Here is a 22,882-nt window from a genome sequence, read left to right on the forward strand (position 1 = left end):
CAAACATTTCTAGTTGATTACTTTTGATTATATTTCCTTGTCGGTATCCTGCGGTTTTTACCTACGTGATGGTTTTGAAACGGTGTAGATGTTAAAGGTTGACTTGCAACAAAATTCACATTACAGTTATTTGATATCATAAGATTTGCCATGTCTTAATCTGTTGTGCTGTGGGTGCAAAATATATGGGAACGTGATTACAAGCTCTTAAAAGCTAAAAAATGAACAGTTAATCGCAGCCATACGAGACTGCCGTAGTTTGGATTTGCTTTCAAAAACAACTCAAATGGGACGTAGTTGTTACAGGTTGGTTTCTGTTTACACATTCATGCAACTTCATTCGCCGAAATATTTTCACAAATATACTTCACGCATTCAATAAAACCATGTCTATTGTTCTTACGTGTCTGTTTTATCGTCATTGTAATGCTGTCACTTTTAGAACTGATATCTTATAACTTACCGTACAAAATCGTTAAACTTTTTAACCTTAGCTCAAAGGAGTACATATCATTGTCTGATAATCATGACGAGCCCGTTGGTTACCTGTGATAATCGAAAAGTGCTGCAAAAATTATTTGCGAAGTATTGGGCCACGTGATCAAATTACGACTTGACGATTGAATAATGCCAAAACAAAACTGTAAAGTAGCGAGCATCTATATTTAATATGGGGACTTCGGTAAAACCCGAAGTGTTTGTCATAAACTAGTGCTATGATATGTTTTATAGTGAGCTTTTTATTGGCCTTTCAATACACATGAGAACATCACGTGACAAGACAATAACCAAACTGTAATGACAACGTCAGATAAATAAAGAGATTCCAAGCTACGGCGGCTTTTCGTTTTTGAGCTTTTAAGGGCTTGTAATCACATTTCCACGTATTTGGCACCTACAACACAGCAGAGTAAGACATAGTGAATATTTTGATACCAAATAACTGTAATGTGAATTTTATTGCAAGTCAACCTTTAACATGTATCTGTGATAATTAGTAATATGTGATGATTTGTTGCTTGTGTTCTTAAAGCAGAAATAAAAATTGGAGACCTCAAATAGAATAGCCAGCCATCCTCCAAGCAGTGTGAATCTGAGTAATAATAGAAAATGCTAAAACTTGCTAAAAAAATTTTTGAGAGAATATAGATGATGGAGAAGCAGTTTAATGCTATAAGACCAATTACGATAAAACCAAAATATTGCAAGTAGGACGATCATTTGCCATAACAACCATCACTTGTTTAAAAGAAAGGAAAAGCTAGCTATCAACAGATATTTATACAATGTTGACAAATTTGAATATGCCAAGACTAATTTGTTTCTTGAGCAAAAAACAATGGTATCATCTTAATATACTGAAGTATTACTTCAGCAACTAGTCAACTATCTAAAACAAGAGTAAAGACCAAAACAACCATATTTAACAGGATTTTAGAGAGTGTTTTAAACACTTTTGCGAATAACCAGATCAAAATCTCTTCAAAAAGGTTATTGCGCATGACTTGCAATATGCTTTTATATTTAATCTGTACATGCAAAATTTATGTTTACCTATCATTATTCAAAAAAGATATTGTGAAGTGCCCAGCATTTGTAATCTTTAGTTACACAGCCCATCAATACCCTCTCATTGTGAGGCAAAGGAACTCACAATGTTATTCCACTTCTATAATAATATCTAGCTGTACTACTCGGCATTGCTCGAGAAACGAAATTTTCTTAATATTTTTGAACATAAGTCATTTCCACACCACCCAGGCGGTAGACAAATAGCGCATTACCCATTTTTAAGGTGGTGGGTTCCCCAGTAGGCATATAAACCACCACAAATGTATACATTTTTATGGTAGCTTTATGAATCTTCATATGCAGCACATAGATGCTACCTAGATGTTGTCTTAGTGATTAGAAATCACTTTTTGCATATTTGACTTTTTATCTAACATGCTTCTGAGTCAATCTTGCTCATAGTGTTCTATTGTTGTATTAATATTTTCCCTTCACTATTACCTTTTCCCTTCACAGTTAGGACTTTGTTTTATTTGTTTTTCTATCCGTTATAATAAAAAAGTATTCGCAAACAGATAAGTGATAAAATTGGAGTTAAAATATGTTAAAACAAAGAGTTAAAAAAACCTTAAAAAATTTTTTAAATATTCATATAAACAAAGAGAACTTCTTTAAATAGAAATGATTGAAAAAGTTATTTAAATTCAAAGAACTAACGCAAAAACCATGAATGAAATGAAAGTTTTGTAATATTTGTGGACATGTCATTTCCAAACCGCCTAAGAGGTAGACAAATGGCGCATTACCCATTTTTGTAAAGTGGTGGGTTCCCCAGTAGGCATATACAGTAGACCACTGAACATGTATACAATGTTTAATATCTCAAGAATTTTATTGTTGAAGTTTATTAAATGACCATGGAAATATAAATTCTAAACATTTATGAGCAAGGCAGTTTGTGCTCATCTAAACAATTTAAAGTAAAAATAAGACATCAGTAAAGGTGTTTAAACGTGAAATAATTAGCAAGCAATTGTTAAATGTAGTCTGTTTTACCACAATGATTGCAAAAAAATATGAATTGGTAGAAATATGATATACAAAATGAAAAACCAAAATATCATGAATAATAACAATGGAAAGTTGCTGTTGCTGAGGAAGATATCTTTGAAAATTTGCCGAGCATAATGCTAGTGTATCACTGAAGCGCTTGAGGGTAAACAATGTTCTTTGTCTGACCGAATGGCGAGAGAATGTATAGACCATTTTTACTGCCTACTCGGGATAGCGCAACATACAACTGTCCATGAAAAAAGCATGGTGTAAGGAGGTGAATGCCGACGGTTTTTAGTGTTTGACCTTGGGATTTGTTGATAGTCAAAGCAAATGACAGTCTAACAGGAAACTGAATACATTTAAATTGAAATAACACATTTGTCGGAATTAGTGGTATTCTAGGGATAAAAACCTTTTTACCCATCGCAGCTCCGGTAAGCTCAGTAGCACAAATAAGATCTGGAGATAGATTTTCGATGATCAATCTTGTTCCATTACAAAGTCTAGGTAAATCCAAATTTCAAAGAAGCATAACTGGGGCACCAACGCATAGTTGAAGATTATGAGGACGCATACTGGCAGGCTGTAAGGAGTTCAAGAATTCTGCAGGATAATTGACAGAGTCATTCTCTTCAACAACACAGTCTATGCTGAGGAATGAAGTCGTAGTCCCAGGACTTTTTTCAAGAAGTAGTTGATTGATGTGGTCAACAGTGTCATTTTTAGGTGCCAGAATTACCCTTTCTTTCAGCCATTGGTGCTGAAGATAGTTTTCGTGAATATTTGGGTACACTTTTTGTAGTAAATTGTCTTCTGTGTCTACAATAAATCTGCAATTATCAGGTAGACAGATTAGGCCATTGTTAACTGGTAGCTTTCCCTCACCGATATTTAAAAGTTGTGCAGAAAACTCCCCCAAAGCGTCATCCCCTCTCATATGCACTCTCATATTTGTCGTTAGTTTACAAACTTCTACACGGTGCCATAAATAAGAATTCTTTAAGCAAGCTTTGAGTTCATCAGCTGGAGTTCCTCTAGGTATGACCAGTAGGATTTGACGAAAATCGCCAGCAAGAAGTACACATACACCACCCATAAGTTTGTCACTGTTATAAAGGTCTTTAAGCGTGCGATTCAGAGCTTCCATTGTTGCTTTATGTGCCATTGTGCATTCATCCCAAACAATTAATTTTGTGGTCTGTAACAATTGAGCCAATCCAGTACCTTTACGGATGTTGCAAACAGGAGTCTTCAGGTGTCCCATATCTAATGGCAGTTTAAACATGGAATGAGATGTTCTTCCACCCTCCAGCAACGATGTGACTGCCAGTGCAACTTGTCGGTTAGATCTGATTTTAGCAAGCAAAAGATTGAGCAAGAAAGTTTTACTAGTTCCACCAGGAGCATCCAAGAAAAAGATCGCTTCAAGCTCATCATCCACAGCTTTTAAAATTTTTCCATAAACTGAATCCTGATCAAATGTGAGGTTTGGTTCAGTGCTGCTAACAATTCTATCTAACTTTGCCATGACATAGTTGGTTTCTTGTAGCAATTCTGTCTGTGGAAGCAGGTCTAAATCTCTGCATGGCGATGTGAATCCGTGTTGCTCTAGTCTCTTACCAGAAATGTTAATGACTTTGCCTTCTAATAAAGTCAAAGCTTTGTTGAAAATTTCAGCTGTGAAATCTAAAGAGATTTGTGGTTGAAGTTGATTCAATTGTCTGCATACATCATCACTCATGCTTTCTCTATGATCTAGCCATAATTGTTTAGGATCAGAAGGATTGCAGCTAATAAGAATAATAGCAAACAGATTACGCAACTGAGAAGGGGAATCTGAAACTGAAGCTTCCTGAAGAGTGTTGCGCCACTGTCTGTCATCTTCTAGTAATCCTCTATTGAGACATGCCTCCTTAAATGTTGAGCAAACGATTCCGTCGACAGTTCGAAGCTGTTGAAACAAAGTAGGTCCTGTAACTTTGTGTAGTAAAATGCGCAAGTGTAAACATTCTAAATTTGTTGGATAAACGGTATATACTCTTCCCAGCACATCTGATGCGCATATGTGAGGCCAGTTTTCAACAACTTTTCCTTGTTTTCTAGATTGCCACTTTTTCTGTGCTGTCCATGTGTAGTAAGTAGGCATTTGATAATATAGTAGAGTTTGAGCAAACTCATCGTTTTGGCATGCTTTAAAAAACTCTGTTAAAGTAGTCCTTGGTGGTTCCTGTGCACGTTGTTTGATGTTCTCCTCATTGAAGTATACTCGCTGTCCATTTTCCAGATGTACACTAAGGTGTGTTACTGAAGGATGTCTCTGATGAACTGGCAAACCTAAAATCCTCCAAACAGCCTCATTGCTGGAAATATATCTACCAGTTTGAAAAATAGTAACTTCATCCCTGCTATTTTCTATAACAAATGCTGCTTGATCACTACCTTTGTGAATGTATTTGCAAATGTATTTTATGGATTTAATCGAATGACAATATTTCACATTGAGATGGGTGTTAAAAATCTTCGATGGAAGAGGGCAGTATGGCACAATCCATCTGTTGTCAATTTCTATTTCTGTGCCACCATGTTGAATTATTGCAAAATGTTCTCCCAACCCTGGCATCCGTCTTCTATACTGTGGATACCCATCATCAGCAGTCAGAGTGTCATGAATTAGTGCTCGCGGGTATTGTTTAATGCATTTTCCGTCTTTCATATAGGGAGAAAGGCGATTGAGGTTGCCACATGGTCCATGTATCATTTGCTTGGTAACTATGCTGTACAGAGTTGGGTCCTCATCGTTATCTGGAATTTCTGCAGATATTATTGAGTCGACCTGAAATGAGCGTACTTTTTCTATCAGCCATAGAAGAAGATGACAATAAGACAGACCTCATTTTTGCCATTCAATTGAATAAAGGAAACATTGAGCATCACCAAAAATTTTTCCCTAGGTTAGCAAGTTGAGCAGTAGTTTCACTTTTAGCCCAAGCACTCTAGCTACAATGTCATGTCTGTCATGAGCTGCTTGCCCATCTAGGAGAGCTTCTTTGATATCCGTCCATTTTGGATTGAACGTTAATGTTATAAATAGATCTGGCCTTCCATTTTGTCTGACATAGGTCATAGCATCTTGGACATACTCATGCATGTATCGAGGGCTTCCAGTAAAGGAAGAAGGAAGAATGACTAATTGGCCGGTGTTCTGTGCATCATCGTTTATCATAGCGTCTCTTACATGTAGGTGAATGTAACTGTCAGCTCTAAGTCTTCTTTGGTTATGTCTGATATAAGCCAATCTTTCACTTTCAATTTTTGCATACATGTCTGTCAAAAATTGATGAAGCAGGTGTCTGCATCTGAGTAAGTGGTTTGATCCTGTGTTTCGTATCATTATCCTAAAAGCATAAGAATCCATGGCAGATACTGTCTTCCTTTGTGCTTCATTTCCTGTGTTTGGGTCCACCTGCTTAATTGTAAGATGATATCCATCTTGTCCTTGCCAGTATATGATTGGGTACTGTAGCGCATCATAGGATATATGCGTTTCAGAAACTCTTGTAAGTCCTGATTGTCGTTTGTGCAACAGGATATCTCTCTTATCAAAGTCCTGTCCTACAATAACAATCACCGGTTCGTCTAATTTGGCTGCATTATATTTTTGTTCATGTTCTCCAGCTGGCAGCCTATCTGCACAAATTAAAATTTTCAAACTGTCATCTGTTAGATTTTCCATGGATGTTTTAAATTCCTGAACGTAGTTGTAGCGGTGAAAAAAGTTTTGCAAATCATGGACGATGCTACGCTTGAAACCTGAGACATTTTCACATCTTTGATTTACTTCGTCATCAGAATTTCCCATGAAGAAAATTTGCAAAAACTTGTTGTTTTCGTTTTCAGCTGGCACAAGCAATCCGTGCAAATGATAAATCGGTCCTTGCGCTTTGACAGTGGGCATAAAACCTTGCTCGCGAATTTCTCTTGAAGCTCCAAAAGATGTCATCTGAAAACAATTGTTATATTTGCGAATGTTAGATAGAAAGTGGCGAGAATATGCATTAACTCCAGTCATTAAACTTCGCAATGGTTCAGGGGGTGCAGTAATGACTGGTATTTTGACTTTTCCATTAGCACAACACATGCCTGGAGCTTCGTCCTTCCACTTGAGTGCTTGACAATGGTGACAAATTTTATTCATATTTCCTATTAAACAAAAAGAATCACTCTCATAATTAAAAGAGCAGTCGTACGAAAAAGCTGCATTAAACTTTTCTCTCTAAGATTTGCATCTTCTTGTAGCAATCCTCTCTCGATCACACGCTTGTCTTTGTGCACGTTGTTTGTCAGTCTCCAAAGATCTTACAGTTTCAATCCTCCCTCGATTACACGCTTGTCTTTGTGCACGTTGCTCGTCAGTCTCCAACGATCTTACAGTTGCAAGCCTCTCTCGATCACACGCTTGTCTTTTTGCATGTTGTTCGTCAGTCTCCAATGATCTTACAGTTTCAATCCTCTCTCGATCACACGCTTGTTTTTTTGCATGTTGTTTGTCGGTCTTCAAAGATTTTACAGTTGCAATTCGGTCTCAATCATACGCTTGTTTTTGTGCGCGTTGTTCTTCAGTCTGTGATGCTCTCTTTTCTCTAGCCTTTGCTAAGCGTTCATTTCGTTGCTGCTCAGTTTCCGAGGTTTTAGCAGCCGCTTTCCTCAGTCTGTCTTTTCCAAGTCTTTCTTCTCTTTCCTGTGATGACTCACTGCAGGTTCTTTTCTTTGGAGGCACTAGACAATGTGTAACTTTTGAGAAAACATGTAATGAACAGGTTATTAAAAAACGTAAAGAATGTATAGGAGAATGTAAATCTAGATATATACTTCTCAAAATATATATCTAGATTTACAAATGCGTGTGTAAATGTAAAATAGTGAGGAATAACTGATACTTATAATGTTACACAATAAATCTTACAGTAAATTTTACACATAATCTAACAGATAATCTTACAGTAATCTTACGAATGTTTGTTGTAAAATTAATTACGAATTACTAATATTAATAATAAAGATTGGAAACTGACTAAGTAATAATAGCAGTGTTTAAAAATGAATAATGTTAAAACTTCAAACACGGTACTCAATATACGTTTAAAAAAATGCAAGGTGAAATAATAACAATAATGAAACAAACTTTAAAAACTAATATTATAAACTTCAAAAGTTATAAGAAGTTTAAGAATGTAATAGGAGAATGTAAATCTAGATATATATTCCTCAAAACATGTAAACGATAAATCTTACAGATAATCTAACAGATAATCTAACAGATAATCTTACAAATGTTTGTTGTAAAATGTAAAATTAATTACGAATTACTAATATTAATAATAAAGATTGGAAACTGACTAAGTAATAATAGCGGTGTTTGAAAATTAATAATGTTAAAACTTCAAACACGATACTCAAAATACGTTTAAAAAAAGTCAAGGTAAAATAATAACAATAATGAAACAAACTTTAAAAACTAATATTATAAACTTCAAAAGTTATATGAAGTTTAAGAATGTAATAAGAGAATGTAAATCTAGATATATTTTTATCAAAATATGTAAATGTGTGTAAATATAAGATAGCGAGGAATAACTAATACTTGTAACGTTACGCGATAAATCTTACAGATAATCTCATAGATAATCTTACAAATGTTTGTTGTAAAATTTATAATAAATTACGAAATACTAATTGGTTAGGTTTAGAAAGAAAGATGTGTAAGTTAGTACACAAAGCGAGCACTGATAGGAACTTTTGTGATTTTCGTATGCTTTTGCGAACTTCGTATTATCCGTCTGTTGAAAAAAGGAAATTGCGTTTGGTAGTATACTATATCGCTATTAAAATAAAGGTTCAATAACAAACTGGAAAATATTCATCCAAACAAAGATGTTTTAATTTAAACTAAAAGAAATAACGTAAAACATTTTTTAAACAAACAATGATTTATTTCGTATTTAATGATTGTAGAACGCAAGGTACCAAATGAGAAGTCAAAAAACATAAGTCTCCTGAGCAGCGGAAATAAATTACTAACTAAATATAAATGTAAAATAAATAGCAGGTATGTAAGGTACAAAATGTCGACGAAACGTATATACCCAGTTTGGTAACGTATATAATCTGTACAAAAATCATCAAAATTATAGTTCGAGATAATTTACCAAAAAGACTTTCAAAAAAACACGAAGAAGCATTGCTTTGTTTATACTTAGGTCCCAGAATATTGCCGAATAGTAGCATCCTAATTCGTGGACGCAAGGCTAAAATAAATAGCACGCGTGTATCCGTTAAATTTGTCGTGAGTAAAAATGCAGTTTTAATGGCAATGTTTGAATAGCTTTTTTTAGCAAGGCTAATGTATAGTTTGCACGCGCATAGCGTATCTGTTATATAAGAATGTATATAAAAACACACAGGCTTACTAAGGTGTTATAGCTCAGTGGTAAAGCATACGGAAATGGTATATCAAATAGCCTGAAAAACTGTTTTTAGTTCGAATCCATCAGATGGCATAAAATCAAGATTTTAAGATCTATAGCCGGATTTCCGACGAACGAACACACGACACACGGACTTTGAGAAATATATATATAGATTATGCATCCTGTCGTAAGAGTATTATATGCCTCTTGCAAAACCACTCGTCCCCTTTTATTTAACCATTTTTGATATAATTAGGTAACAGGTTGCTGGACTCTTGGTAGCCTTACATGCCGATTTGTAATTCTAACTTCCGAGCACCTGCTATTTCACTGCATAGCATAAATTTTATCTGTTTATTTGTATTTACTCCCTTACTGCCCAGGAAGTTTTGCAGCACCCAATCGTCTGAGATCTATGAATATGACTGTTGGCTCACTGATTAGGCAAACATATACATGTATAAGCATGCGTAAATCAAAAATCATTTGAATTGCATTTTTTACTCACGCTTTAAGTATTACTCTGCTCTTGTATCACTCCTTATATTTTTAAACTTAAGTAATTAGCATCAGCCATTGACTTGATTAGCCTATATATATTTTATGTTTTTGCTATCAAATATTTGAATTTTTAATAAATATAATCTGTTTTTTTAAGTCTTTTAGCTAAAACAAACCAGTCTAATTCTTGACATTAAATCTACACCTAAAATACAGTCCTCTACATTTGCAAATCATAAACCAACTACTTGAACCAGCAATCCAGCACTTATTATAAGTGCTGGATTTGCTGGATCCTCTGATTTAGGACTATTAACTATAATAGTTAATAGTCCTAAATCAGAGGATCGTTATAATATATCTATTATAGTAAGAATTGGCTGAGGGTGACTCAAGGACTGACTGGAGGGTGACTTAGAAAGGAGCTCACAATCTCTTATAAGTATGCCACATAATGCGTCTATGTACATATATTACATATATACGCATTTATGCATCATATTCTTGTCTTTCAACACTAAACACCTACTTAAGCTGATGGTAGCGTAATAAGTGCATATCTTTAGTTATTTACGATCTTTAGTATTCTTCCATCTGAGAAATAAAACACAAACAAGAAATCAATAATAATATGCGTACCAGAATTTCTGAGCTCATGATGATTTAATGAAAAGTCCTAATTCATGTTTTGTGAGTTAGTTTGCTTGTTCAATTGCTCAAAAATTTAAAATTAGCTTTTAGTTCTGATGTGCTCGTAGTAGAAGGTGAAGGCTACAGGACAAACAAAGTTATGCACAAACCATAGCCACCTACTTGTAAAATTACCTAATGAAAGTATTATTTGTTCAACTTATTATTTCAGTTTATAGCACCGTAAGAACTTGAGGTCGACTTTTCCTCGTACTCATTCAATATATGGAAAAAACCAAGTAATCATATTATTCAACAACTTTGTTTAAAATATATTTCAAGCATAAATATATACTTAAAGTCACTAGCATTTCCCGCTGATTAGTCGAAATTTATGTATCATTCCCTGATGTATCGTTAATTCTTCATCAGTTTCCAGTTCAACAGTGCAGTTACCTACAAGACACCAATGCCACCTACATTTAGGACACTTTTGTCTTACTTTATTTATGCTTCTTATTTTGGCTGCTTTTCCACAATGTCGGCACCTTTCTGAAGCATATGGCAGCTGATTGTTGGGATCTATTCTGCCGTGTTTCATCCACTTGATAGTTGATAAAAAGTTTTGCTTGCAGTTGTCTACTAAGCACCAAATGTAATCACAATCTTTATTAGGGCACTTCCGGTGCGGTAAGTCCGTCACTCAATTTTTCATGTAATTACAGACGCAATGGGTATAGTCATTTCGAGTGGAAAACAATGCAGAATTGTGCTTTGAGCGTTGATGCTTAGTGGCGGTATTTCTTATCTTGGTAATAAAATTGCATCCTTTGTACATACACATGTATTTACCACACTGGGAGCATCGGAGAACCTTTTGGTTTCTAATTGGAAGAAGGTTTCCACAGTCACACTTTTCTTTACTTTTTGGATTGGAGGCACGGGTACTCCGAGCGTTGCGATAGGCGACGGTGAGAAAAAAGAGAGAAGGGTATATTACAAAAAATCACACCATCTCTTTCACTGTTAGAAATGCTCTCATCTGAAAATATACATCAAATAACCTAAAAACCCAAAATTTTACCAATTAAAACACTCACCTTTACCAACAATACGCAACTTACAAAAAACACTTGCGGGCGGAAACGAGCGTCTAATGTAGACCTTTGAATATCGGGATTCGATATATAACGGCTACAAGAAAAGCTTACGAAATGAACTTTTGACCTCGTCGTTGGATTGGTCACAAACGCGCAAATACTAACATGTAAAGGCTTGGGATTTTCCTTCAGTTCATTGACTCGTCTCATTCCACTCGTCGCTGGCGTTACCGTTCAAAGACAAGGCATTTGATCAACGAGAGTTCTGTTGAACTATTTGTAACCTGGAGAAAAAGCATATAAACGTGTGAGTGAGGGTTTTCCTAGCCGCAACAATATTCATCATAAAGTAAGTTCAATAACAACAAAAGACACCATTACTTGATTCAGTGTGCTTTCACTTGGCATAACAGCTTTCTTCTTACACAATTCACTTGACACTCACTGTATGGAGTGTAAGGTATTATTAAAATCTATCAAATTTAATTATCATTTTTATGCAAGAATTGCTACATGCTAATGATTGGAAGGCTTCTGATACAGTTACAATAAAGCAATATATGTAAATATATTTTGTGGTCCGCATAATTTCACTGGTGTATAGCAACTTTGAGATTATGACATTACATTTTGCCAATATAACATTTTGCAGTATGAATGCCCAACAATGTCGAGCCATCGAATTAGCCATGCTGGGACACAGTTTTCTGCTAACCGGGAGTGCAGGTGGGTTCAGAATGTACACTAACGCACTATCATTTATGGTCGTGGTCAACTTTTTATTAACACACCTCTCTTTGTCCTTTAGCTGTGAAATGCCAAATTAGCTTAACTTCATTAGTCTTAACTTCAAAACATGAAAAGGCAAAAGTAAAGATAGGTTAAAATATTGTTGATTGGATAAAGATTCACGCTGTACAAACCTTTGGAGACGGGCCCTACATTTTCATTCAAATTTCGACTCTTATTTCCGAGTTCAATCCCCAGACAAGTGCACTATGCTGTATACAAAGCAATAACGCAATGCATTACATAAATTTAGATGTATTGACGTTGATGCTAATTAAAACTTGTGCAGTAGCGCTGACACTAGGCTGATTCAGTATATCAGAATATATGAAGTTGCTGATGTGCACTTATGTGTATGTGCGTGTTTTATTTCATGATGAGTAACTAAAAGAACATATACAATGTAGACGGAAATGTTAACACACAGTTGTAAGAATATGCACCATGAACAGTATTTTAAAATTTCCAGTGTTCCATAGCACTGCAGCAATTTTTGCAGAACGTGTACTCGTCATTGTTGGATGTATTTGCAGGTATCTAGCAAAATTGGAAATTTCAAGTTTGGTTTATTTTTATATTTAAATGTTCATGCCAAAAATCTTGCATTATAAAACACCAAACTCAGTGGCTCAGCTTTAAAACCTGACGAGGTTTCTTATTTGCCAGGTTTTTTATGAACTTTGAATTGGCACTTTAACTTGTAAACAGATAATTTAATAATAATTTAAACAGATAATGCCTTCTCTTTATTTTCAAAATTTCAATGTTAAACCGAGGTTTGTTGCGTTGTTACTTTTTAGTGTTACCTTGGACTATTTTTATGGGATTTGACTTCTACAAATCTTCCAAAATCAGTGAATGTATCCATGGTAGCTTTTAACTTGACACTAACTGTAGTTAGTATGTTCTTCTAGGTTCAACATTTAGTACCAAGTATTTATAATTTCTTTATATAAATTATATAAATCTCAAAGTGCTTGTGCTCGCGCACACGCTTGCAAATGTTCATGACCATGATCTCACTGATAATATTTTGCCAATGTCCCCAAATTAATGGTCAAAACATCATACACACCTGTGATAATGATTTTACCATCAAATTGAGGACATTGGCATTGTGTTGACATTGTTTATGACTGTCCGTGTCCTTTTGTTATAATTGGTGATAATATTTCCACAACCAAAATGGGGCTATTTTATAGCAATAGTTGGTTAAAGGTTGACTTGCAACAAAATTCACATTACAGTTATTTGGTATCGAAAGATTCACTATGTCTTACTCTGCTGTGTTGTAGGTGCAAAATATGTGGAAATCTGATTACAAGCTCTTAAAAGCTCAAAAACGAACAGTTAATCGTCGCCATCCATAGTTGATTAGATTCAGTTTATTTCTCTGACATATCAATCCATTTGGTTATTGTTTTGACGTGTGATGTTCTCACGTGAATTGAAAAACCAAAAAAGGCTCAATATAAAACTTCTCGTAGCACTAGTTTATGACAAACACTTCGGGTTTTACCGAAGAGCCCGTATCAAATATAGATGCTCGCTACTTTACAGTTTTGTTTCGGCTTGGTCCAATCGTCAAGTCGTAAACTGATCATGTGACCCATCCTTCTTGCCAAATAGCGCAAATAATTTTTGCAGCACTTTTCGATTATCACAGTGTACCAACAGGCTCGTCATGTTTATCAGACAATGAATATGTACTCCTTCGAGCTAAGGTTAATTAATTAAACGAATTTTCACGGTAGGTTATAAGATATTAGTGCTGAAAGTGACAGCAATGCAATGATGATGAAATAGACGCGTAGGGACAATAGACAGGGTTTTATTGAATGCGTGAAGTATATTTGTGAAAATATTTCCGCGAATGAGGTTGTATGAAAGTGTAAACAGAAGCCATCTTGTTCAGCTACATCCCATTTGAGCCGTTTTGGAAAGAGATTCTAATTTATGGCAGTTTCGTGATGGCTGCGATTAACTGTTCGTTTTTGAGCTTTTAAGAGCTTGTAATCACATTTCCACATATTTTGCACTTAAAATACAGAGTAAAATATGGTGAATCTTTTGATACCAAATAACTGTAATATGAATTTTGTTGCAAGTCAACCTTCAAGGTTTCCCAACCAATGGCTATACTAACAAATACTCTTGCTCTTATATTTTTACCATTATCTTGGCAACATCTTATTACAATCGCTTTTAGATTGTTGTTGACTAATTGTGCTCTTATGATAGTTGTGTAATGTTCCAAACTAATGGTTCGAATATAGTAAGCATTTGCTGGAATATTTGGGTTTCCAAATTTTTGATATTTCATATTTTCTCATCAATTGTAACAAGTTGAAGAAAACTTTTTATAGCAGCTTTAATATGATTTATTACTGTGCGTACCGATAAAATTGATCAATGTTCCCAAACCAATGGTTAAGAGATCATACACACCTGTGGTTATATTTGAACCTGCAAACTAGCAACAACAAATCTCATTGGCCTTGAGATGCTTTCTGACTGAAATTGCATTTGTAATACAGTAATTGCTGGATGTTCTCAAACTAATGGTTCAATTATCATGGACACCTGTGGTGAAGGTAGAGCTAGTGTTAGGCATCTTCTACTTTATATTTGGATATAATCATGTCATGTTAAAACAATACTTATGTTTACACACGTGCCGACGTGCCCACGCATTAATTTAATTTTAGGGACAGGAAAGTCGTACACTCTAACTAAAGTGGTAGAAAAGCTGTCTTCCATGAAGAAATCGGTAATGGTTTGCTGTACCACAGGAATGGCATGCAATGTGCTATCAAAGCTTGGTACAAAAGCCCGAACTGTACATGATGTTTTTGGGCTCAAGGACGGAAGGTTGGTAGGCTCATCCAAATACATCCATGACTTTTACAAAAGTTCATCTGTTCATAGAATATTAGTAATAACAAAAAGTTAAATGTTGTTTTTGTTACAAAAAGTAAATATAAAATTTTTTTTGCGATAATCTATCGTTATTGCCTGCGAGTGGGCCTCTATTTACTTGTTATTTTTTAATGAACTCTTGATGTTACAATGTATGACAAAATGTTTCTGTTTAGATATTCAGTATCACAGTTGCTGTCACTGTTCAAGGACCAGCATGACGAATACTATAGCATTAGGAAGTTAAGGTTTGTATTTACGTAAATATATATAGTGATATCACACTGTGCATGTTTATACAAACTTCATGTTGACATACCATAAAATAGTAGGCTGAGTAGAATGGTTTACTTGATATTTGTCATATGTGACAAGTCAAACCAAATCAACTCTCATTCCGTGATCATTCCTGTGTTCAGCATGTGCAAATATATTTTTGTTTCGCTCAGTCTAGGATATTGTTACATCCTAACAAATAAAACTTTGTCTTTTGCAACTTATCAGCCTTTTTAGCATATCTGTAGCTGTGATATGCCATATTTTATAGTTATGATAAAATAAACTGGACATCATTAGAAATTTGTTGAGCGATTTTGTAAAAACTATTCCTGCTGACAATGTATTTTTATCAGAGGTCATAGTTGCTTTTGATATACTAAAGGAAACTAAAACGCTACAGATAGCCATTTTGGGTGCGTGTGCTGGTCTAGCCGCTTCGAGAGCATTTCAAGTTCATGAGCCGGTATTTGGGCATAGTGTAATCAATGATATACAGCCCCCCTGGGGCTGTCTATCATTGGTGTAATAGCGTTACTCATCAATCTATATTTAGAGATTGTCTGCAAACATTTGTTTGGTCAAACAGGTGTGGTCTATTAATGAAAAAATTCTGAGTAATCCTTGTTCAAAGTTCAACATCGCGGCCAGTTGATAATTACAATTGGTAGGTATTAATAGACACTCATAGGAAGTAACGTAGCCATCTAAATGTTGGACTTGGAATGGAGTGATGATGAGGAAATCACACCAATTACAGAAGAAGAGTTTCTAGATCAGGGTCCTGGTGATTTTGGGGATCTTACGGACTTTGACTAGAATTTAGATTTAGCTCCAATTTTAGCAGTTCATTTGAGAAAATTATTGCCAAATCACATTTTGGTGACTACCACTCAAAGACCCTATACTAGGTGTAGGGCAATTATTTTTCATCGTATACCATACAAAGGACACTATTTTAAATGCTGATTAGTGTTTCAACATGCGTTTAAATGCTACCCTTAATTAGTAGTTGAATATATTGGTAAAACACTAATTCTATTCAAACCGCACTTTCGTGCTACTTTTCCATATTTACAATTTGAAAATTTTAGCAACAACAATAGCATCATCAGATGCAAAAGATTTTCTCAGCTTTGCAAAAAATTTATGTATTCTATATGAAAATGTGAGTGCTTTTATGTTTAAAATGAGATTTCGTGGATCCATGTCCTAATCTGTAGATGATGTTGATTTAATTGTACCTGAACGCAAAATTGGTTTATGTAATTGTACATGAAGTAACTAGGCTTACAACTTGCATGAACGGCCCTATCCTTTGTTTTTTTCGTGACGTCATTCTATCGTTGTCGGCCATCTTCATAGACAACTTTTATCGTTAAAAACATCAAGCTTCCGCAATGAATTTTTGAAAACTGTTATTTTGTTTGCATTTTTTTATTATAGTGTCAAAACAACACAAACAACAAAAATACTATTAAATAAGAAAATGACGATCGTTTTCTACAAATATGGCGGCTTTTTCATGAACGAGCGCGTGTGGAAATGGCTTGAAACAAAACGATGGATAGCATAGGCTCTTCCATGAGTGTATTAAAACAATATTCCTATATGTGAAATTGTTAGAATAAACTACATGTAGATATGCGCGTATTAGAAAGACTACCGCATTAATCAAATTATTTGCAACAGAAAGATAAACACCAGATGCATATAAACCTGCAAAAAATGTTAATGGTCTGCAGTGCCGAATTTGTATTTCTCAAAATGTAATTTGGAGCCAATTTATAACACTTCACTCTCATTTGTTTATCAAGGCTGTCAACTTTAGCCTTAGAACTCAATTAATTGTATACATAAATTAATTGGTAAATGTTTCTACATCTAATAGGCATAGTGACTCACAATATGTCGTTGCGTCATTAAAGGTTGACTTGCAACAAAATTCACATTACAGTTATTTGGTATCAAAAGATTCACCATGTCTTACTCTGCTGTGTTGTAGGTGCCAAACCTGTGGAAAAGAGATTACAAGCTCTTAAGAGCTCAAAAACGAAAAGCCGCCGTAGATTGGAATCTCTTTATTTCGATGACGTATCCATGAAATTTGGTTATTGTCTTGTCACGTGTTGTTCTCACGTGAATTGAAAGGCCAATAAAAAGCTCAATACAAAATTTATCGTAGCACTAGTTGATGACAAACACTTCGGGTTTTACCGAAAACCCCGTATTAAATATAGATGCTCGCTAGTTTACAGTTTTGTTTTGGCCTGGTCTAATTGGCAAGTCGTAATCTGATCATGCGACCCAATACTTCGCAAATAGTTTTTGCAGCACATTTTGATTATCACAGGTAACCAACAGGCTCGTCATGATTATCAGACAATGATATGTACTCCTTCGAGGTAAGGCTAAAAAATTAAATGAATTTTTACGGCAAGTTATAAGATATCACTGCTAAAAGTGACAGCATTTACAATGACGATAAAACAGACGCGTAAGAACAATAGACATGGTTTTATTGAATGCGTGAAGTATATTTGTGGAAATATTTCGATGAATAAGGTTGCATGAAAGTGTAAACAGAAACCATTTTTCACAATTACGTCACATTTGAGCCATTTTGGAAAGAGAATCCAAACTACGGCGGTCTTGTGTGGCTGCGATTAACTGTTCGTTTTTTAGCTTTTGAGAGCTTGTAATCAGATTCCCACATATTTGGCACCTACAACACAACAGAGTAAGACATGGTGAATCTTTTGATATCAAATAACTGTCATGTGAATTTTGTTGCAAGTCAACCTTTAAAATTGATTTGGTTGGACAAGCCACACATAATTGCTTATGCTGTTAGTCTTGTAAATACTCTAGCCTAATGAATTGTTTGCAGGTTGGCAGAGTGTGACGTGATGCTGATTGATGAAATCAGCATGCTGTCGGTCCACACTTTATTGACATTATCTGCCATAATGCCAGATATTAAAAGAAATTCCTTGCCTCTAGGAGGTGTGCAGAGAATATTTGTTGGTGACCTCTTTCAGCTGGCTCCAGTTGCCAACCTGATCAATGGAGACATTGGCGAGCCTATATATAAGCATGTAGACATTTCTGCTTATATTCCTCATAAAGTGATAAAGGCTTTTGGATGAATCTTAGTTTCATTCCAGCTGGCAAACCATTGTAGAACATGTTCGTTTGATTGGAGTTTTGGGTCAAGCATGCTTGTCACGGGCGAACTACTGGTATAGGTTTCTACCAACTGACTGGTATAAGTTAAAAATTCTATCGTGCCATTCAGATCGGTACGAGCAGCTGCATCTTTATATACCTAAAAATACAACGGAAAAGTTAGTACAAAAATTAGCATATTAATTCACAATGTAGGTCCAATTACTACTGCTTTAACCAGTTATAGTAATAACTAAAAGGTTTGGGATATGCAAATAAATATGTGACAATTCACTTCTTTGGTTCTTTTAGCGTATTAATGTAATTGCATCATTTCTAATTTCTCATTCTGTTCACTACCTTATACATAAAATTTCAAAGGTCTTTTCAATTCCTGAATTTTATCCACTTGTAGGCCTAGTCGCTATTAGTGAATGCTCACTAGGTATACTACTTGAGAAGTGGAAGAAGCTGGCCAAGACTCGCACTTCCAGAGAAAGTGAATGTCCTTGCTCATCAATTCATATGACACTTAAAGATGTAGTTGCGTCAAATTTGAGTTGATCCTAAAAGAAAGTATTTTTCTTTGTATATCAGTTGATATGTTGTTTGTTGTGTTAGGCAATCTCATTGCCAAGATATTTGAAGATTAAAATCGAAAAAATTTGATAGCGGTAAAAACGCTCAGGCCGAAAAAAATGCCTAGACTTGCCCAAAATGATGTAACGCGTGATACAACCTGTCAATATATCTCGAATTCACATCGGCTATTGCGATAAAAGCCTAGTCCTGCGCGGCTCTATTGGCATATATTTTATCTTGAATTTGCTCATGTTGGCTAGAATAAAATTTTAAATCCAGCTACAGATACATTATTATGAATGTTTTCAAAGGCCTCAAATAACGAAAATTGAAAATTTGTCTTACTCGCTTCCTCCAAATGCTGTGCAAACACCTGAGTACCAATTCTACCGGTCTACGGTAATTAGGCCAAGCAAACTAAATTGAATAAGGTCTTTGTGTTGGCGCAGTTCTCAATTGCTACTCGTACGTGAAACTACTAGCTGTCCAAGCTAGTAGCGGTATATTGCGAAAATACGAATAACTTTTTCTCATAATATCCAACTTTCGTTGTGTTTGACAGAGACTAAAGTGAAAAGGCAAATAATTATTTTGTAAGTCAATTAGTATTTTCATTTGTTTTGATCTGTTCCTCTATAAATTAAAACAACATTAGCCCTACTACTTTAGTTCATAGTTGCAACACGCTGTGTTAGTTCATTCAACCGGTTTACTAGTCAATCTGTCATTTCAATTGACGAAAACATTTTAATTATAAAATATTAATTGTAGTCATACAATTAATATTTTATTTCGAAGTTATTCAAGTTATAACAAGTTATTCAACTTCGTTCACTTTTACGTGCTTTAAACTTTTTCGTTTTAAGATAAGACAGACACACCACGTATTTATACGAACATTATATGCTATAAAACTAATCTCGACCATATTATGGATACTAAACATTTTCTTCAAATTTACAGTACGTTACGACTTGAATAATTTGATATTTTTCTATTTGTTAAGAATAGTCTGCATAATCAGTTTCGTTGTAGCAGTGAAATGTCTTCAAGTCTGCATAAACAGTTTAATGTTTCGTTGTAGCAGTGAAATGTCTTCAAGTCTGCATAAACAGTTTAATGTTTCGTTGTAGCAGTGAAATGTCTTCAAGTCTGCATAAACAGTTTAATGTTTCGTTGTAGCAGTGAAATGTCTTCAAGTCGACGTGGTTTTGTCTCTTGTGCCGCAGCTAATTGTGAAGAGACCAAACATCTATTTGCTTGGCTTCCGGGTAAGGACATCAACAGATGTACAGCGAGCCAAATGGACAGCGTTTGTGAAGAAGCATGTAGCAAATTTTCAATATAATAGCACATCTAGAATTTGCTTCCGGCATTTTACTGAGGAATGCTTCAGCAACTACCACCAGTACAAGTACCAGCAAGAAGAAAGTATCCGGCTCATGTTAAAGAAGCACTCGAATATAATTCCCACACGAAACATTCACATTAAAGCTGATTCTGTTGCTACCCCAAGGAAGCAAAAGCCAACTACCCTTTTGCCTACAAGAGAGCGGAGAGCAGTGGCGCAAGGCTTACTTTTTGATGCGTAAGTGGTGTTGTAAGAGGTAATAAAGCACAGTAGAAATCCAACTAGGAATCCTTGAATTTCACAAGTTACGTTATGAGCTTCCAATTTGAAAATATAGAACAACTCGTGTTTAACGGAAAAACAATTCTTGTCTATACATTGCAGTGTTTCTGCAGTACCTAGGACAGCAACCCTTTTTCCTCATTCACGATCTAAAATACCAGTTCGTAATCCTCAGCCTGCCGAGTCCTTTGGACCTGGAAAGTCCTCTAAGGTTGACAAAGGAGTACAGCTACGGAAATGTCTTCACCGTCCTAAATATCGGTTGATTTCAATCCAGACCGATGCTAAACAGTGAGTACAGTTTACCTGTTTCATATGATTGGAAGTGATTCTTTTTTACAATATATATTAATTATAGTCTATAAACATTTATTCACAGGACTGATCTTCCAGCCTCACCGCCATCTAAGAGAAAAATGCCAGTAGTCGATGAAGCTAGCTCCATTCCTTCTACATCTAAGCAGTTACAAGGTTATTCTCCAATTATGGAGAGTGATGAGATGCAGGAACGAGAGGAAGATCTGGTAAGTTTTAAATACTTTGATAAAATGTCATAGCATTTTTTTCCTTTTCTTATGCTTATTTTACGTTAAAGACTTAGATGAATTTCCTAAAATGCCATAGCACTTCTCTTCATTTTCTATGCTTCTCTTAGGGTAAAGCCTTGGATGAAGAAGAATGGGTGACTGATTCAGATAACACTGAGACGGAATACGAGGTTTCAGAAGAAAGATTTGAGGGGTAAGAAATATAGTAACTGCTAGTTCGTATTTGATAATGCGTATTATTTCATCGATTATATGTACTCACTGCCTTTACACCAATATTTATTTTAGCCTGCTTGCAGTATGTGTGCGCTTCCTGAAGAACCTAAACATAGGCTTGCCTTGTCATGCTACTTGCTTTCTCATGCCTGCCTAACAACGTTATTTTACATGCATGATGTAGAACCTCCAAGTCTAGCATCAACTGGTCCTAGCTACAGGTCCATTAATAAAGTAGAGGAAGCAGCCAGACACAGGAGACGAGGAGTGTATGTCAAGCCACATTACCTTCCGTTGGCAGAGTTGGAGCTAGCCAAGCGGAGAGCTATTAAAGGGAAGAAAAAGGCAACTACATAGAGCCCCATGTAGGTAGGCACTTGGATGTTTGTTCTGTGAGATGTTCATACTGCATAATTATTGGTGTGATTTAGTCTGTGCATTGCAGGCTGCAGCATGTGTTTGCAATAACATGGCTGGTTCAGGCCAATGATCTGTATCCCATTTAATTTCTGTGATTTTTCTCTGTTCCTATTGTGACTCTGTTTGCTACATTTCTTTTATTTTGTTTGCTGAAGATATACCGTTTGATGTACAATCTCCAAGTCTAGCGTCAACTGGTCCTAGCTACAGGTCCATTGATGAAGAAGAGGAAGCAGCCAGACAGAGGAGATGAGGAGTTTGTCAAGCCTCGTTACCCTCTGTTGTCCATCTGTATCCCTTTTACTTTCTGTGATCTTTCTCTGTTTGTATTGTAACTTTGCTACATTTATTTTGTTCGTCGTTTGCATTCATTTTCTTTTATTTTGTAGGCTATATATATTATGCCTACAAAATTAGAATATATAAATATATTATAATATGTATAGTATATATAGTATATATATTATGTATATTATAATTACATATTTATATATATTATTTATATCATATAATATTTATAAAAAGATCGACTTAGTGCGGAGCGCTGGGATGTGCCAAAGTGGATGCCATCCGCGGTACTAAGTTGGACGCCTTCTGATGTGCCTTGTGTGTTTCATTGAGCCTCAAATATAGTAGGATACCTCAGTCAACGGCTCAAGGCACTGATGGAGGAACCTTAGCAAGATGCAGACGTTGACGTCGTGCTAAGGCTGAGTAGCCGCATGTTCGAAAAGAGCTATTCGAATGTGGTGAAACCAACTGCATCATGTATTCATCATAATCTAGACATTGTTAGTATGAATTTGTAGAAAATCTTCTGCTGATCATTTATATGATTAGTTACAGGATTTTCTGACCATGTCTGAGTCTCACTTCGTGCGATGAATAGAGCTTTTCACAAATCTCTCAATATAAGCTAATCATGCAGCTGATGATAATTTATAAGCCAGTCTGCCAGACAATATTTTGGCAAATGTTGCAGGACGATGAAGACGTACAGTCAAACATGGATAAATCGAACTTCACGGGACCGAGCGAAAGTGTTCGAATTATCAGAGCGTTCAA

At 35.4% G+C, this 22,882-nt stretch overlaps 2 protein-coding genes across 2 annotated transcripts; both read right to left on the reverse strand.

The window, feature by feature from the left end:
• Positions 1 to 3,088: 3,088 nt before the first annotated feature.
• Positions 3,089 to 5,326, reverse strand: LOC137397061 (uncharacterized). Its single transcript, XM_068083345.1, has one exon. It carries the CDS (start codon positions 5,324 to 5,326, stop codon positions 3,089 to 3,091), a length of 2,238 nt encoding a protein of 745 aa, XP_067939446.1.
• A 189-nt stretch (positions 5,327 to 5,515) lies between these two features.
• On the reverse strand, positions 5,516 to 6,763 carry LOC137397062 (uncharacterized). Its single transcript, XM_068083346.1, has one exon. The coding sequence runs from the start codon at positions 6,761 to 6,763 to the stop codon at positions 5,516 to 5,518; it is 1,248 nt and encodes a 415-aa protein (XP_067939447.1).
• Between the last annotated feature and the right edge of the window lie 16,119 nt (positions 6,764 to 22,882).

The sequence above is a fragment of the Watersipora subatra genome, chromosome 5 (genome assembly GCF_963576615.1).
Source record: "Watersipora subatra chromosome 5, tzWatSuba1.1, whole genome shotgun sequence".
NCBI lineage: Eukaryota > Metazoa > Bryozoa > Gymnolaemata > Cheilostomatida > Watersiporidae > Watersipora > Watersipora subatra.